This window comes from Cynocephalus volans, chromosome 3, assembly GCF_027409185.1.
Source record: "Cynocephalus volans isolate mCynVol1 chromosome 3, mCynVol1.pri, whole genome shotgun sequence".
Classification (NCBI taxonomy): Eukaryota; Metazoa; Chordata; class Mammalia; order Dermoptera; family Cynocephalidae; genus Cynocephalus; species Cynocephalus volans.
In genome coordinates, this window is record NC_084462.1 from 75494087 (window position 1) to 75512504 (window position 18418).

Sequence of the window (18418 nt, forward strand, 5' to 3'; positions counted from 1 at the left end):
GCGCTGAGTGAAGCAAACAGTGGCGAGTAACAGACCGTTACAATCCTCCCCCCGTCCCCAACGGGGACTACAAGTCCCAGAATACACTTCGCCGTCTTCAGAGGATAACGGTCCACACATCCCAGCATGCAATGCGCCTCACGGGTCGCGAGGATTGTTTTTGATGTCCCGCCGAAACCGAGCAAAGCATGCTGGGGCTTGTAGTCCTTGCGGCTACCTTCCCTAGGTCCTCCGCGCTACTTTGTCCGGTTCTACCTATTCTCTGCTCCTCTGAGCCTTTAGGCTTGTCTTGGCCCATGTGAAGACAAGGAAGTTGATAAACCCCGAAGTCGACTGCTGAGAGACGGTGGCGCGGGTGGGATAGTCGCCAGGGATGGCGGAACGTGAGAATGGAGCGGGTGTTCGGGCTGCTGTCTTGGACGTTGAGCAGAGTCTTGTGGCTCTCGGGCCTCTCTGAGCGGGGAGCTGCCCGGCAGCCCCGGATCATGGACGAGAAAGCGCTAGAGGTTTATGGTAATTGATTTTACCCACTATAGCATTTGGCGTTATACGTGGAGGCCGGGGGGATTAGGGCCTCTCCTGAGGGTTGGGTGTGGAGACCCGGGTTTCTGCCGGATCTCGGGAAGTGGGAAGCGTTTTCTTCGCAGTGCTAAGTCACGCGGGAGTGTGGGTTCTTCTGGGGCTCGGGCTCTTCCTAAACTTGGGGCAAGCCGAGCCTGGAGGTCTTAAACGTTTCATTCCCCTTGTCTACCCCCTGCCCTAGTAGTCATCCGAAGACTTGTGGGCAGAGCAGAAGGCTAGGGTGCTTGGCTAGGAAGCGAAGCTGGCCTTATTATACTCCTTGAGCCTCCTTCCTTTTCTAGCTCCTGGACACGCACTCCTCCTCCCGCCACCGGTGAGGGCATTGCTGGGTGATGGCCGAGTTGGGGACTGGCCCAAGGTCACGGCCACCCTGTTCTGCTGCAAAGTCAATAAGCAGAGGTCACCGAGAGAAGAGGCTTCTCATAGCGAGACCTTGAATTTACAGTTCCTTAGCACAGTGAAGCCTAAAATTCTAAAAAGAAAAAAAAAAAAATATATATATATATATATATATATATATATATACGTACATGCACACGGATACTTCAAATAGGAAAAATAGAATTAAAAGATAATAGAATATTTCCATGAACTTTTTGAAGACCCTTCTTGTATACATATACAAACATATTCTCTCTATATATTATTCTCTGTTTAACACTTGAGACCATCTTCATTGTACAGATGAGGAAACAAAGGCTATGGTTAAACAACTACCTGGAGGTCACACTGCCAGCAAAGAACAGAGAAAAAACCCAAAGTCCATGTCTTCTGATTCCAAGCTTAGTAAACTTTCTGCCACTTCACAATTTGCCTTATAGCTCTCTTTTTTGGGGAATTATGTAGTATTGTTTTTGAAAACTAATAACATTAGTTATTAGTTATTGGTTGTAACATTGAGAGATCTAACCATAAGAATATAAATATAATTTGGGCAAGGCTAGTAGAAGGAAGTCAGGGATGGGAAAAATCTTTGGAGCTAATCTTGTTTATCTTGCTAGAGGCAGGACTGACTTAACCTCAGCCAGATGATAATTATGAGTGTAATCATTGCCACAAAGTAGATGGACACATTTCTGTCCTGCCAGACCTCTATCTACAGCATCTGATGATTGCAGGGCACTGGGATACAACTTTGGAAGAGAGATGATTCTAGTCTTCGAACTTAAATTAGGGAAACCTATCTATGCAAAAATGTAGTATGCAGTAGAAGGCCATAGATTTGAATAAGAGATACAGAAATTCAGAGAAAAGAGAGATACTAATCTTAGACTGGGGTGGATCTGGAAAGACTTTAGAGATGAGTGTCTTGAATTGGGCCTCTAAGAATAATTAGGTTCTGGATATGTAGAGGGACAAAGGTCATACTGAGCAGAGGAAACAGGAGCAAAAGTACAGAAGTGAGAAAAGAACATAGTTAGGGATTGACAGATAGATGGGGCTACAGGATAGGGTTTGTGGTTAAAGGTGGGGGTGTTGTTGAACATTGTTTTAGATAGTAGGTTGGAATTGGACACAGTACTGAAAGTTTTAAATATAAATAAAAAGTTTAATATCAGTGCAGAACCATAGAAGAATTTTAGTCAGGGGAGTAATGTGAGGAGAGCAACATTGCTTTCTTTTTAAAGAAATAAGCCTCTCAAGTCACTAGAAAACTGAAGAAGTTTAATAAGGAGTGAGATTTAATTTCAGGGTTTAGTGACATATAAAGAATGTAATGTAGCTTACATAAATGAGCCTTATAGGGAAAAGGCTTAGGAGGAGAAGCAGAAAATCCCTTTCCAAATGACCATGTCTCATGCTAAGATAAGTCTGTGAAAGAGCAGTTCTATCTTCTTTCCTGCCTATATTTTCAAATTCTGTTTCTAATTAAGTGATAAGCCCAGGAGATAACTGGGGAGAAGGTGGAGTTTTGATTGATTTGTTTTTCCCAACTGCATTTCTGAATACAGCAGTGCTATAAATAAGAACAAAACCTCAGGCTTGAGAACATTGAGCCCATCCTACATAAAATGCTGCTTCTCTCCCTTCTACCTCACTGTTTATCATTTTCTTCTTCCTCTTTTTCTACAACCTCAGAGTAAGAAGGAAATCTTGTCCTCTCCAAGGCCAACCCAGGCTTCCACATTCTTGAACCCATTCTCTTCTGCTTTTTTTATCAGTCTCCCCTCCTCATGTTTTCAGTCTCTCTTCCTCTATTTGATCCTTCCCTTTGGTCTATGAAACATACTCGTTTCCCTTACCTTTGCCCTTGTGCTATCTTCCTTATAAAGCTACTATCCTTTCTCTGCCCTTCCTTTCCCAGCCAAGACCCTAAGGGTACATTTTCAGTTCTCACTCGCTTCCTTCTACTTTTGCAAGCTGGCTTTGGCCCACTTTTCTCTACTGAAACTACTTTCTTAAAGGTGACCTGGGTGACAAATCAAAGACTTATTTTAGTGCTCACCAGCCTGAATTTTATGCAGCATTTCATGTTGTTAACCACCCCTGTCCTTCCTTCTCTGATTCTTCTTCCTTTTCTCCTTCTGTACTTACATGGGTCTGTTCCTGGGTCTCTTTCCTTTCACACCAGTGATTCTCAAACTGGGCTGCACTTAAGAATAACCTGAGAAATTTTTAAAACTCTGAATGCTCAGGCCATACTCCAAACCAGTTAAATGCTGTCTATGTCTCTCCCCTGTTCAGAACCTCTTGACGACTCCCTATTGCCTGTAGCCAACTGTAGGACCCTTGATGGTCTGTCCCAAACCTTATATTCTAGTCCAGTTATTCTGGGTTCCAGGCAAACTAAACTTCTTGTTCTTTACTTTGCTTCACTTTAAATGTCAAATATTGAAATATTACCCATTTTTAAAGACTTGATTCAGATTCCATTTCTATAAAACCTGATACAACATTCTCCCAAGCTAAAAGTTATTTCTTCCTCTTGAGCTTCCATGACATTTTTCCCATTCTTATTATAACATCTTTCTGCGATGAGGGAGCCAAGCAACTGGATACGGTCTAAGAATGACCCCAAAAAACAGTTTTCTCAAAAGGAAACCAGTAGTGGAAATTTCTGTCAGAAATCTGGGAGTTGCTGTAGTACTTGCTTAAACAAAAAGAAGTCAGTGCTAGGGCCGGCCTGTGGCTCACTTGGGAGAGTGCGGTGCTGATAACACCAAGGCCACGGGTTCGGATCTTATATAGGGATGGCTGGTTAACTCACTGGCTAAGCGTGGTCCTGACAACACCAAGTCAAGGGTTAAGATCACCTTACTGGTCATCTTTAAAAAAAAAAAAAAAGAAGTCAGTGCTTAGATTAGGACTGGCAAAATCATCCTTATTTAGGTTATTCATGTTTTAATATAATACCTTGTCTCTAATGATTTTTTAGATTTGATTAGAACTATCCGGGACCCAGAAAAGCCCAATACTTTAGAAGAACTGGAAGTGGTAACGGAAAGTTGTGTGGAGGTGCAGGAGATAAATGAAGAAGACTATCTGGTTATTATCAGGTTTACACCAACAGTACCTCATTGCTCTTTGGCAACTCTCATTGGTAAGGTTTTATGTACATATATATATTCTAAATTATTCTTGCTGATGATATTGGCCCAAAATAATTTGCATCATGTATCACACTTTATGGTTTAGAGAGTATTTTCATGTATTCGTCTTCTGTAGTCTTCTCAATTAGCCTGTGAGATCTTCATTTTACAGATGACGAAGCTGAACCTCACAGAGTTTAAGTAATTTGCTCAGAATTAGCCAGGAAATGGTGAAGCTGAGGCTGAAACCCAGCTCTCCTGACTCTAAATCTGTTTCTCCTTTAGTTACATCATGCTGTTTCTCTTAGGTGTACATGTCCACAATTAATGAAGAGTGGGTGTGGGCCAGCTCTTCTCTTCAGGAGATTAGAGTGCTATCAGACTAGCACCGCCTCTGTCACCATCTTCTCCTTTCAGCTGCTCTGTTGGCTTGTATGTAGTATGGGCAGAAGTCCTGGTAGGATGCTGATTTGCTTTGCGTTAGTTAACAGTGATATATAATAGGTGTCCTTGAATATATACTTTGTTGTCAAGGGAGTTTATTTCAAACCAGATGTTAGTAGGGGATTGATTAAACAATCAACGATGGTGAATGTAAATAACGGAAAACTGTGCAGCTATAAAAAAGAATGAGAAAGCTCTCCATGTACTGGTATGGAAAGATCTTCATAACACAGTTAAGAAATAAAAGCGAGTATAGTATTACTACCATTTGTGTAAAGAGGGTAAAAATATACATTTGTATTTGATTACATGTACATGAAGAATACATAAGAAATGAATAGCTGTGATGCGTATTTATGGGTAGTAGTGGTGGAAACTGAGCAGATGGAGGACAGAGTGGGAGATAAACCCAGCCATAAACCCAAGCGGCTAACCCATCGAAGCCACTCGCCAGAGTACTACCAGCAACAGCCCAAAACTCAAAGGACTTGGCGGTGCTTCACATCCCCCTAGAGGAGTCTGTTCTATAATCGATAAACCCCGATATACCTCACCATCTCTTGCCAACTCAGCCTGTATACCGCCATCTTCAGCAAACCCCTCCAGGGCACAAAAAGTAAGCTCAAGAATCCACATAAAAACGTTAGGTCAAGGTGCAGCCCATGAGATGGAAGAAATGGACTACATTTTCTAACCTAGAACAACCCACCCACGGCAGTCCTCATGAAAACTGAAGACCAAAGGAGGATTTAGTAGTAAATCAGGAATAGAGAGCTCACGGAAAAAGGCCATGAAGCTTGGGTTTAACTATATACCTTTTTATTTTCTAAAATTTTTGAACCATGGGAATATATCATGTTGAAAAGCAAACAAATTTATAAAAAGGATTGAAAAGGTCAATATTTCATTATTGCTCCCACTATTGTGATTTGTCTTTTCTCACTGGTTGACCTGGGTTTCCTCTATTAGTAGTTTCCAGCATATGAGGGACTGAAAGTCTATGAATCCATAGGTATTGTTGTGGTTATTAAAATTCCATTGTTAGAAAAAGCATTATTGAATGCTTAGTTATTTTTTGAACCAACAGACATCGAAAAGTACTGCTACTCTCCCGATGTGGAGGGATGTCTTAAAATATTTTGACATATAAGAGTTCTTTTAAATAGAGAGGCCAAGGGCCTATAGCAAATTCATTTTTTAACAAGTAACATTTATTTAAATTATGGAAGTAACATGTTTATTGACAATAATTTTGAAACTCCACAAAAGCATAAAAAAGAAAACAAAAATCGGCTGTCATAAAAGAATGTATGCTCTGGGCTAAAATCCCAGCTCTGTCAGCTCTGCCATGTTGTAGGCTTGGGCAAGTAACTTACTTAATCTTTCTGAGCCTCAGTTTCCTTATCTGTAAAATAGGATTAATAAGGGTGTGTACAGAGTTGTAAGGGTTATATATGAAATATATGAAGAATTTTTTTTTATTTCTCATATATACTCTTTAATTGCATAGTTATAGAGGTTACATGCTAATTGTATCAAAAGATCATAATTTTTGTAACCATTTGCATACTTCTAGCCTTTCGCAATTATAAATAATACCATGATAAACAACTTTATATATGAGTATTTTTATGTATTTTGTTATTGCCCCAGGATAAATTCCTGTAAGTGGAATTATTAAGATAGATGGTATAAATATTTTTAAGCCTCATGGTATGTATTGGCAAATCCTTAATAAAAAGTTTACACTCTTTGACCCAGGAATTAAGGAAATAATTCCATAGAAGAAAATATTAACATGTGCAAAGCGTTTATAGTAAATTTATCATAGTGGAACCTAGAAGTAACTATACTATCTATTAATAGGGAAATGACATGAATATAGTGAGATTTCCTATTGCTATTGAAAATGATAAATATAACCAAGGAATCAAAGTATTGTGTGAGAAGTATATTAAAAAGCTTGAATGATAAGTTTAATTTGCATTGTGACTGCAATTGTAGAAAAAATGTGTTTATGTGAACAAAGATTGAGAAAATGCATGGAATAAAAAAATAGCTCTTATTATAAAGGTTCTAAGATTAGGTTATGGTTGATATTTCAGAATCTGTACACTTCCTGAACAGTTTTGTCACTTTTGTTGGCCCTTTTGATATGCATTTTAGTTAAGACCCTTAGTTTTTTAGAGGGTAGTATGGTAGTATATCATAGTAATCGTGTTCAGTCAACACAGTTGGAAAAGTCAGTGAAAAGAGCCCTCTTTTCATCGAATGATGATGCGTTGAGGAACATTTCTTATGAGCAGGTGGTCCTGGCAGGGAAAGGCGTCACATTAGATTGTCACCTAATCAGAGTTACCTTGGTGAATAATTCCAAAGACAAGGAAGACTCACAGGGCACAAGTGGGTAAGGCAAGGAAACCAGTTGATAATCATTTGTGTTGACTTAGTTGAGACAGGAATGGCTGAAGGCAGCTGTGGGTCAGATAGCAAGGACATAGGATTTGGAATCAGAAGGTGTGGGTTCAACTTCCACTTGTGTTTTTAATTATGTGATGTTGAACAAATCACTTATTTTGGTTTTCTGGCTATGAAATGAAAATGATAAAAGAGTATAAAATAGTAATAGCTAACATTTATTACACACTCATGTGCCAGGTACTGTTTTAAGCACATTGCATAATGCTTTATTTCTCATAGCAACTCTATATATGGTGATACTATTGTAATACCTGCTTTACAGATAAGGAAACTGAAGATCAAAGAGGTTAAGTAATTTGCCCAGGGTAACAGCTAGTTTGTAGCAGAGCCACTTTTGAACCCAAAGTATCTATCTCAGTTAAACTATACTGCCTCTCTTGAGGATAATGACTCTCAAGAAAGTGTTTGGGAATTGTAAAACAATTACTTTATGGGTAAAACACCTACCAACAGTGACTAGAACAAACGAGGCTGTACAGATGGTACACAAATAAAAATTAAGGAGACAATGTGGGGGCAGGGGGATGAGGAACTCTCCCAGATATGCTTTAAGACAGATCCTCTAAAGGGAGACCCCCTTAAGGAAATGATATATTTTCTTTGAAGTCCTCTAATATTTGTTATAGAACTACTGTGTTTGAGACTGTAGGCTAGGCACAGTTTGATTATATCTCATCTAATCCTTTTTCTTATTCTGGGATTTTTTTTTCAAAGATTCTATGAGAAAACCTGATGGGACTTAGAAAACCAAAAGCAAATTAATTTCATACCTCCCAAAAAGATAAGTAGTCCAACAATGATATTTTGCTGTATTGGCATGGTTTGAGGTTTTGTTGTTGATGTTTATTCTTAATCAAACCAAAATAGTAAGAAAATGTTCCTTATGGTGTAACAAGCCCTTAAGCATTAGTTGGGAGAGGAAATAAATTGCTCCAAATAAAAGCCTGCAAAGTCAATGGTCTAGAGATCCACTCTGACTCTTTATTTTTTCAAAACTTATTACTGAAACACTATCTCTTTATAATAAGAGGAGACTGATTTTTCTTCTGTTGTCCAGGAGTATGGATTTGGTTAAAAATTTATTCTTCAGTTTGAGGTGGGGGAGAAGTAGAACATTGGCACTGAGGATCTGTTCTAAGTCCAGTTTTAATTTCTGCTATGTCTCAACTGGAGAAAGAAATTATTGAACTGTGACTTAGCATAAGATGATAAACTGAACTTCAGTGGAGCTTGTTTTAGAGAAGTAACTGTATTTGTACTTTGCAGGCACAAAAGATTCCAAATCTGAAAGTTTTCATACATCCTTTTTAAAATGTCTCTTAGTTGGTTTTAAATTTTTGCATGGCCTGGACTGTTGTGGGCATTCAATAAAGTTTAATGAATTAATTGACTTTTGCTTGAAGGCCAGTTGATATAGTAGAAAAGGCTGGGTCTTGCAGTGTTCTTGGGTTCCAGTCCCAACTCTGCCACTTTACTAGCTCAGTGACCTTGGGCAAGTTACATTGTGACCTTGGTATTATAATTTGTGGAATGGGGTTAGTAATACCTAGTTCACTGGATTATCACGAATAATATGTAAGATTTTATACTAAATTTCCTAGCATGGTGCCAGGCTCAAAGGAGACCTACACTGGATTGAGCCAAAGCTGTTTTCAGCTACTGTATTGTATGGGGCACCTAGAAACAGCTGTATGTTTTTTTAAGAACCAGTCAGAAGAGACAAAGAGATAATTGGAGGTTTTTTTTTTTTTCCCATCCACAGGGCTGTGCTTAAGAGTAAAACTTCAACGGTGTTTACCATTTAAACATAAGGTAAGAAGTTGTTGTTTTATAACAACTTTATTGAGATATAATTCACATACCATACAATTCACCTATTTAAAGTATACAATTCAATGGTTGTTAGCATATTCACAGAGCTGTGCAACCATCCCTACAATCAGTTTTAGAACATTTTCTTTATTACAAAAAGATATCTATACCCATTTAGCAGTCACTCCTCATTTCCCCAGACTCCTCCCCTATCCCTGGGTAACCACCTGTCTACTTTCTATCTCTATAGATTTGCCTATTCTGGACATTTCATTTCAATGAAATCATACAGTATGTAGCCTTTCGTATCTGGCTTCTTTAACTTAGCATAGTGTTGTTTTAGCATGTTGTGTCAGTGTTTCATTCCTTTTTTTTGCCTTATGATATTCCATCTTATGAATATACACATTTTATTTATCTGTTCATCAGTTGATGGACATTTGGGTTGTTTCCACTTTTTGTCTATTATGAATAATGCTGCCATGAACATTCTTGTACGAGTTTTTGGGTGAGCATATGTTTTTGTTTCTCTTACACCTAGGAGTAGAATTGCTGGTTCGAATGGTAACTTGACTGTTTTCCATAGTGGCTGCACCATTTTACATTCCCACTAGCAGTGTATGGAGTTCCAATTTCTTCACATCCTCACCAACACTTATTATTATTTGTCTTTTTGATTATAGCCATCTTAGTGAGTGTGAAGTGATATCTCATTGTGGTTTTGATTTGCATTTCCTTCTTTGCTAATAATATTGAGCATCTTTTCATGTGCCATTTGACCTCTCTTCCTTAGAGAGCTGCTATTCAGATCCTTTGCCCATTTCTAAATTGGGTTGTCTTTTTATTATTGAGTTGTAAGAGTTCTTTATATATTGTAGATACAAGCCCCTTATCAGATTTATGATTGGCAAATATTTTCTCCTGTTATATTGGTTGTCTTTTCACTTTCTTGGTGGTGTCCTTTGCAGTACAAAAGTTTTTAATTTTGATAAAGTCCAATTTATCATTTTTCTCTTTTGCTACTTGTACTTTTGTTGTGATATCTAAAGAACATGTTTTTGACCAACTATTGAGTAAGAATGTAGATTTCACAGTTAATTCATGGTAATTGATTATAGTTCATGAAAGGTTCAGCCTTTTCTCTTACTGTCTCTTATAATTCCTGGGCAATTATACCTTCTATACCTTGCTGTTGCCTTTGCTCAGTGTAGCCCATCTGCATAGAGTTGCTTTCCCTCCCATCTCATATGTCCAAATCCTACCCATATTTTAAGGCTAAATGAAATGCTGTCTTCTGTAATATCAGTCCTAATTTCTGTAACTCAAGCCATTTCTTTCTTTGAATTTTCATAGCTCTTTCTTTGTCTTCTAATGTGAGAGCGTCATTTTCTAATTTGTGTTCGAACTATTTAGGTTTATTTTTTATCTTCCGTCCTGGACTGTTAGCTTCTTGAAGTTGGGATTCATACATGATCCATCTCCATATTCTCCACTATGATCTTATGCATAGTAGGAGCTCAATAAATGTGTATTAAATTGAGTAAATTAATGAATGCTAATACTAGTGGCTTATGATACCTTGTAAATTTTATTTTGCATTTTTAACTTTTAATTACAAAGTCTAACTTTCTATTCTAAAGTTACTTCAAATTTACAGAAAAGGTAGAAGGGTAGTACAAAGAACTCCCATTAGTGAACCCAGATTCACTAATTATTAACATTTTGCCACATTTGCTTTATCATTAATTTTCTCTCCCATTCTCTCTCTCTATGTATATCAACACACACACATAGTTTCTGCACCATTAAGTGCAGACATAATGCCCCTTTACTCCCAAGTACTATAGTATATATTTCCTAAAAACAAAGGACATTCTCTTACATTACCACAGTGCGATTTTCAAAACCAGGAAATTTGACATTGATACAATACTGTCATCTAATCTATAATGCATATTCAAATTTCCCCTGTTGTCCAATATCATCCTTCATGACGATCTCTTCTCCTGTCCTGCACCTCTCCCTCGATGACGTGTTCATCATCATGTCTCTTTAGTTTCCTTTAATTTCAAGTATTTCCTTAGTCTTTGTCTTTCATGATCTTGAGATTTTTGAAGAATGTAGGCTAGGTATTTTATAGATTGTCTCTCAAATTGGGTTTTCTGATTAGATTTAGTTTATGCATTTTTGGCAAGAATTCTGAATAAATGTGTTCTCATTGCATCACATGAAGAGGCCTGTAATTTTAGTTTGTCCCATTATTGGTGACAGCTACCCTCATCAACTGTTTGGTTACCTTGAGTATATAGTTCATATAGGAATAACAGGGTAAGTCCTCTTGATTTACCACTTTTCATAATGACTCATGCATAATTTTATTTATTTATTTTTTTAATTTTATAAAAATTTTATTTATTTTGGGCATTTTTAAAACATTTATTTTTATTAGCATATTCATTATTATAAATCATACTTATTCTTCATGCCCCTTATCTAATCTCTCCCCTTCCCCCTTTCTCCGCCTCTGCCTTCCCCTCCCACTTCCTCCTTGTCCTTCCCCATCTAATAACCATAGATTTGTTCTCTCCGTCTGATAGATTAACTGTTCCTCTATTGGTTTGCTTCCTAAATGATCTGTCCAGTGCTGAGACAGTTGTGATCAAGTCTTCCCCTATTACTGTAAAGCAGATGCTTCTATTACTCTGAAACATGCTTTGTGGAGAGAGCAGACCTCTTCTTTTTCTTTTTCTTTTTTTCTTTTTTTTGGTCTCCACTGGTGCCTTTCCTAGTGTCAATGCACTAGAGAGTCTGGTGTGCCATCTGCATGGTAGCTGTGACAGAGACTAGCCACTTTTGCAGCAGCCATGGCAATTGCAGTGGCTGTGGTGGGCTACCTGCGTGGAAATGGTGTTTTTGGTGTGTTCTTTACCTGATTGCAGCTGGGTTCGGCTTCCCCGCAGCTCAATGCCACAGGACACCAGAGGGGCCCCAGGGCAGTGGGGACAGCTTGCCTAGTTGTGGCTGGGTTCAGCTTCCCCTGACTCCATGCCTCAGGACCCTGGTAGGGCTCAGGGTGGTGGGAGCAGCTTGCCTAGTTGTGGCTGGGTTCAGCTTCCCCTGGCTCCATGCCTCATTCTAACATATTGTTGGGGAGCAGTTGGGGGGGAGGGGGAGAAGAAAAAAGGGAGGAAAATATGGTGGAAGGAGGGGGGGCATGGTTGAGGCCCATGGCACCTCCCTCATTATGGCAGGGGAGACCAGGGGGATTCTAGTGGCAGCTCGGTCATTGCTGGGCTGGATGTGGATGTCAGGGGGGTGTGGCTAAAACCCTCAGCCCCCCACCACCCTGGCTTGGGAGCTTAGGGTGTTTTCAGTGGCAGCTCAATGGTCTTTGCTGGGCTGGTTGCAGATATTGGTGTGGCTAAGGCTTTTGGCCCCTCACCGCCCCAGCTCGGGAACCTGGGTTGTTTCCAGTGGCTGCTTGGTGGTTGTTGCTGAGACAGATGCAGATGTCGGAGGGGTGTGGCTGAGGCCCCTGGCCCCCTACTACCCTGACTTGGGAGCTTGGGTTGCTTTCTGTGGCAGCTTGGTGGTTGTCACTGGGCTGGTTGTGGATATCTGCGGCCATGGCTGGGGTTTTTGGCCCCCCCATTGCCCTGGCTCAGCAGCCCAGGGTGCTTCTGGTGGTGGCCTGGTGGTTGTCGCTGGGCTGGTTGCGGATGTCAGGGGAGCATGGCTCAGGCCCACAATCCTCCCCCCCACCCCCCCACTTGGGAGCCCAGGGGGCTTCCAGTCCTTCTAGGTTTTATAGGTGTTTTTTGCTGGTGTTAGACTTTTACTGGTTAATATCAAACTTTGATCTTCAAGTATTTTGTTTTTGCTTTCAGTTCTGTGTTGGATTATTCACTGTTCCCACCACTTAAACTCTGCACTAGAACTAATTTGTTGTCCTTTGGTTACTTCTAAAATGGGAGAACTTCCTGTGGGGACCAGCTCTTGAGCCCTATGGTTAAGCTAATTTGGTGCTTTGCTGCTGATTCTCTGGGGGAAGGCTTTTTGTGCAGCTCAGATTTTAATTGTTGGCCTTGTAAGCACTTCCAGGTCTTGTGAGGTCTGGTACACCTGGGTTGTGTGGAAACTGGTCTGGGCCTGAGTCTTTTCAGCAAACTGCACACCCTGTAGTTCTGTATTCCTGACCAGTCTCCCCTGAGTGGTCCTGTGCTGATTGGAGGGCAGATCAGCTGTTCATGCTGTGTCCCAGTGTTTCCCCAGTGGGCCAGTCTCCCCTATTGCCTGCACTCCAAATACTTCCCATAAGAAGAGCCATGCACCAGTCCCTTGTGATGACTCACCAGCCTCTGAGTTGCTCCTTTTTTCAGTTGCTGTAGCTTCTTGCTCCTATCTGGGTCCACAGGAACTCTTTTAGTGGTCTTGCTGGCCTGGGGGCCACCAAGGCCCTTTTCTCCCCTGCAGCCTCCAAGCAACTTCGTACAAAGGGTACAGCTGCGGCTTTTGCCAGCTCTTGCTCTGAGTGCTCACCAGTTCCAGCCTTAAAGCGACTGGGGCTCGAAATGGTGGGAGCAATCCTTTCTTTCTCTCATCGTTGCTTCTCCTGCCTTCATGAATTCCATAGGTCTCTCCTCCTCTTCCCCTGAGCTCTAGCAGCCCCAGCTTGACTGTCATTGCTTTGTAATAGTTGTAAATTGGTTGATTTGTGGGAGAGAGTGATGCTGGGGACCGTCCATTCTGCCATCTTGACTGGAAGCCGTCATGTATAATTTTAAACTAAAGTAAATGAGTAGAGTCATTCTATACCTGTTGCTTTGTGGTCTAGGATAAAAGAGTATTAGGCAACTATATATATGGTGTTGTCTTTTTTAGAAGAGATTGGACTACATGATCTCTAAAGTCCCTTTTAGCTATAGTAGGCTATAATTTTTTTCACTCATGAAAAACATTTATCTCAGTAGTAAATAAATGAAGAATTACTTCATACACCTCAGTGTTCTCTGTAGAGTAACATGTCTTTATGATATAGCATGCTTTCTTTGCCGTAGGATTTGCAATAATTGTGTGGGTTGTCTCAAAAGCTCTGATTCTTGGAGGTTAGCTAATTTGTGGGGGTGCAGCAAGGCCAGGAGGAATAACTTAACCAATGTTATAGTTGAGAATAAATTCAGAAAGGCAATAGTGAACGAGAAAAGGAGGATGCTGAAAATTGTATATTGGGATCCCATTTTTGTAAAACCAGAAAGGAAAAGAAACTTCCAACTTAGGCATATGCATGTGTGTGTTTTTGTGTGTGTGTGTAAATTCTGTGTACGATTATGTGGGTATGGAGGACAATGTGGAAGGAACTACACTGTATTGTTAATGTAGCTTTCCTGGGGGGTGGGCCAGGAGGAAGTTTAGATACTGATTTGGGAAGAGGAAGTAGAATTCAGGGGAGACATAGTCATGAGTAAAACAACATGTATGAGATCTCATTGGTATAAAATTGTATTCATCTGTATTCAGATAAAAAAAAAAATTAATGAAAATGACCCCTGCAATCCTTCCCCAGGTGACCAAAATTTAAAAATCCTACTAATTTCAGTCCTTGTTTTAAAGAAGAATGTGAGGGATTTGTCCCTAAGTCTTTGATGTTAGAAATAGGATTTAGGCTCTCATCCCTAGATTCTTGAGTCCGCTGTACATTCTACCTCAGTCTGTCATTTCAGAATGCTCTAATGTCTTGCTTTTACTATTTTTTCTTCCCAGTTGGAAATCTACATTTCGGAAGGAACTCACTCAACAGAAGAAGACAGTAAGTGAATCTAGAAACATTGTTAAAAACAACTTCGGACAGTACTTTGTCTTGGGTTCTGGGTTATTCTGCCAGCCAAGTATCTACTGGGTCACTTGCAAAAAAAAAAGGGCACAGTTATTAGGTCTTCCTTTACAGGTGGGGAAACCTGGGCATCACAAGGAAGTAATCTTTTCAGTGGGACTCTGGGTGCCCATGGATGTTGACTGGTTTAGGCCAGTGTCTCCACATCTGTAAAGAATATCCAGCTCTGGGGATCTTGACCTAGGAGCTCTAAAGAGGGCTTGATTCTTTTCTCTGGTGGCAGGATAGCAAGCTATGTACTTGAAATCGAAATTGAAGGTCTAGCAAGTAAAGCTTTTACGGAATCTTGGGGTAGGTGTTGTCTCTCTGGGTTAATGTATTAGGATAGGAGTAAGGAATCTTTTTCATGGAGGACCTCTTGGCCTATTGGTAGTCACTTAAAAATAGCAGAGGGGAGTTTAGGAAAAGCAAAAGAAAATGTTCAATATGGTTTACTTGTTACATTAGAAACAATTTTTACTACAAATAATGAGAAAAACATTTAAAATGCACGTCGTGCTTAGCTTTCATCACCAGGTAAATTGAGAGGGTAGAAAAGACAGCAGAGAAGGGGAAGAAAAAGATGGAAATGGAGTAAGAACAATAGTAAGATAGATACACGAAGGAAGACAATGACTCAGAAAGGCACACACAAGGCTGGGGAAAATGCACAAAAACGTATACATGAGGAGAGATGCAGGGAGGGAAGCCTGCTGCTTTCAGAGGAACAGCATGTCCAAGAAACTTTTTAGGTACTGTCATGAAAACTATTAAAATGATGTCCTATTTTCACAATTCCAGACATCGATTTTGTACTCCTCATGGGCTAAGTTGGTTTTTTTTGTTGTTATTTGTTTGTTTTGTTTTTGTTTTTTTGTCTTTTTTTGTGACCGGTAAGGGGATCGCAACCCTTGGTGAGGTGTTGTCTGCACTGCGCTCAGCCAGTGAGCGCACCGGCCATCCCTATATAGGATCTGAACCCGCGGCGGGAGCGCCCTTACCCAGCGTCGCACTCTCCCGAGTGAGCCAAGTCCCGGGGTCGGGCCCCTCATGGGCTAAGTTTATTCAAACCCCATAAGCTGAGGGCTTCTACCTCTAATTTAAAAAATAAAAGAGATTAAGTATCCTAAATCCACTCAGGTTATCCTTTTGAAACTCCTCTAAATTATAGGATTTTATAATAGCAATAATATTAAGTCTTATGATTCTGGTTTTTCATTTGTATTTACTGAGTGGTTTTTTTTGTTTGTTTGTTTGTTTGTTTGGTGGCTGGCTGGTTTGGGGATCCAATCCCTTGACCTTGGTATTATCAGCACCATGCTCCCCCAGGTGAGTCACCGGCCAGCTCTGCTGAGTGCCTTTTATGTGTAGGCACAGTTCAACCTTGGAGATACATCCCTTCCTTTGTGGAGCCTACATTGTAGGAAGTAACAGAATGAATTGAAATTGTTTACACAGGAATATATATGAGCATGTTTCAAAAATTTCATGGAAATATTTATATTATATTATCTTTTCTTTTTTTTTTTTTTTTAAATGATGACCAGTAAGGGAATCTTAACCCTTGACTTGCTGTTGTCAGCACCACACTCACCCGGTGAGCTAACCAGCCATCCCTGTATGGGATCCAAGCCCGTGGCTTTGGTATTATCAGCACCACACTCTCCTGAGTGAGCCACGGGCCGGCCCCTTATCTTTTAATTATATTTTTTAAGAAACTTTTTGAAGTACCCTCATGTGTGTGTGTGTATGTACACACACATACATGTTTTCTATGTGAGACTTTTAGCAGCATCCCAGAAAATCAATTCTCATTAAAAATATGGACATCTAAATATACTAATTATCTTGATTTGAACATCATATATTCCACACAAGTATTGACATTCAACACAGTACCTCAAAGATATGTACAATCAATTCTGTTTTAATGAAAAAAAAATTTTTTTTAATGAATATGGACATCTCTTTTGAACTCTTCCATAAGAACGCTATTAGCAAATAATAGACAACATAATGGGCTTTATTGTATGATGATCCATGCAGACCGATTTTTTAAAAAAGATCCAGTAGATTAATGGGAAGAGATCTGAACAGAAAATTCACACAAGAACTAATAAGTAAACATGGGAAATGTTTTATCTCACTATTGATTAAGGAAATGCGAATTACAACAATAATATGGAGCTATTTTTCATCTCCTGTTTCAATGTGTATTTGTTTTCATTAATACTTTTTTTGCTATTGCTGATGAACCGGTAGCTCATATGTTACTGTTCATGATATCAATTGGTAAATAAATTTGGGAAGAAATTCAATTATATGAATCAAACTATGAAAAACTAATACCCTTTGATCTAATAATCCCATTTTTAAGAATTTTTCCAAAAAGAAGGCTATATATTTAAAGGTGCTCCTTTTACCATAGGCTTCATAATTAATTTAGAACACATAACTTTTGCCATGTTAAATAACTCTGTAGTTTAAAAAATAGGCATAAAGGGAAAATACAGCAGTTTTCAAAATTATATTTACTGACTGTAACTGTATAGAAATATGTATATGGGCAAAGACTGAAAAGAAAGAAATTAAAATAGTTGTGGTACAGTAGTAGGATTATAGGGAATATTTTTAGGATTATAGGGAATATTTTTCTCTTTAAGTCTGCCTTCCAGACCTTAGAAATTGCATTACTCGTAATTAGCCAAAAACAGTTCTAAGTTCTCAAGGAGTTAAATTCTTTGTTTTAGCAGGCTAATAAAAATACTGTCTGGTGCTATATATTGATACAGTTCTGCCAACTTTTGTGTGTTTTGCAGTCAACAAGCAGATAAATGACAAAGAGCGAGTGGCAGCTGCAATGGAGAACCCCAACTTACGGGAAATTGTGGAACAGTGTGTCCTTGAACCTGACTAATAGCTGTTCTAAGAGCCTTTGAACCGTAACTGCTTGATGTATTTGTTTAAACTCTTTGTAAAATGTAAAAGACTCATGTTTAATACATAGGTGATTTGTACCTCAAAACATTTTTTAAAGGATTATTTCCAAGCCAGATATAATTATAATCTAATACCTAATTTGTTCAGTGTATAACATTCTCAGGATTTGTAACACTTAAGTGATCAGAGAAATGTTTTCCAGTTATTATGTGTAAGATGAGTTGCTATTTTTCTGATGCCTATTATGATACAACTACTTTTCATGTCAAATATCTACCACGCCCAAATGTATTCAATTTAAATCATTACTCTATAAAATAAATAAAAGAGATGATTCTTATAATGACTCACCTTAGAATGTTTTTATTGAATTGTAAATTCTGCTGTAAATGTCGACTCCTAAAAGATGTTTCCAAAGCTTTATTTTTTGCTGATTATTATGTAGAATCAGATCTAAGTATGAAAAGGAACCTTAAAGATCAGACCCTGCCTTCCTTCAAGGAGAGTCCTGGACCCATTTATAGATGAAGAACAAATGTAGAGAGGGTCAGATGACATACACAATTTTGAAAATCAAGTTATCCTAAAGAAGTTTTAATTAAACCAACCTAAATGTATGGTCTGTTCTTTATTTATATTTTGTTCAGTTTGTTTTAGGGATTAATGGTCATTTGAAGTCTAACAGGGTATGGTAGGCAGCCTTCAAGATGGTCCCCAATGATCCTCACTTCCTGGTATTCATGCCCTTGTGTAGGTCCCT

General features: G+C 39.2%; 1 protein-coding gene across 2 annotated transcripts; it reads left to right on the plus strand.

Annotated features, from left to right (window-relative positions):
- Positions 1-217: 217 nt before the first annotated feature.
- CIAO2A (cytosolic iron-sulfur assembly component 2A) lies at positions 218-18001 on the plus strand. 2 transcript variants are annotated; one of them, XM_063091039.1, is made up of 5 exons: positions 218-513; positions 3959-4123; positions 8800-8849; positions 14610-14655; positions 17538-18001. In XM_063091039.1, the coding sequence occupies exons 1-5, from the start codon at positions 390-392 to the stop codon at positions 17633-17635; spliced, it is 483 nt and encodes a 160-aa protein (XP_062947109.1). In that variant the 5' UTR covers positions 218-389; the 3' UTR covers positions 17636-18001. The 2 variants fall into 2 exon arrangements, with proteins under 2 accessions (XP_062947109.1, XP_062947110.1); XM_063091040.1 differs by lacking the exons at positions 14610-14655; positions 17538-18001 and adding an exon at positions 7752-7818 and having other exon boundaries at positions 8798-8849.
- Positions 18002-18418: the final 417 nt, after the last annotated feature.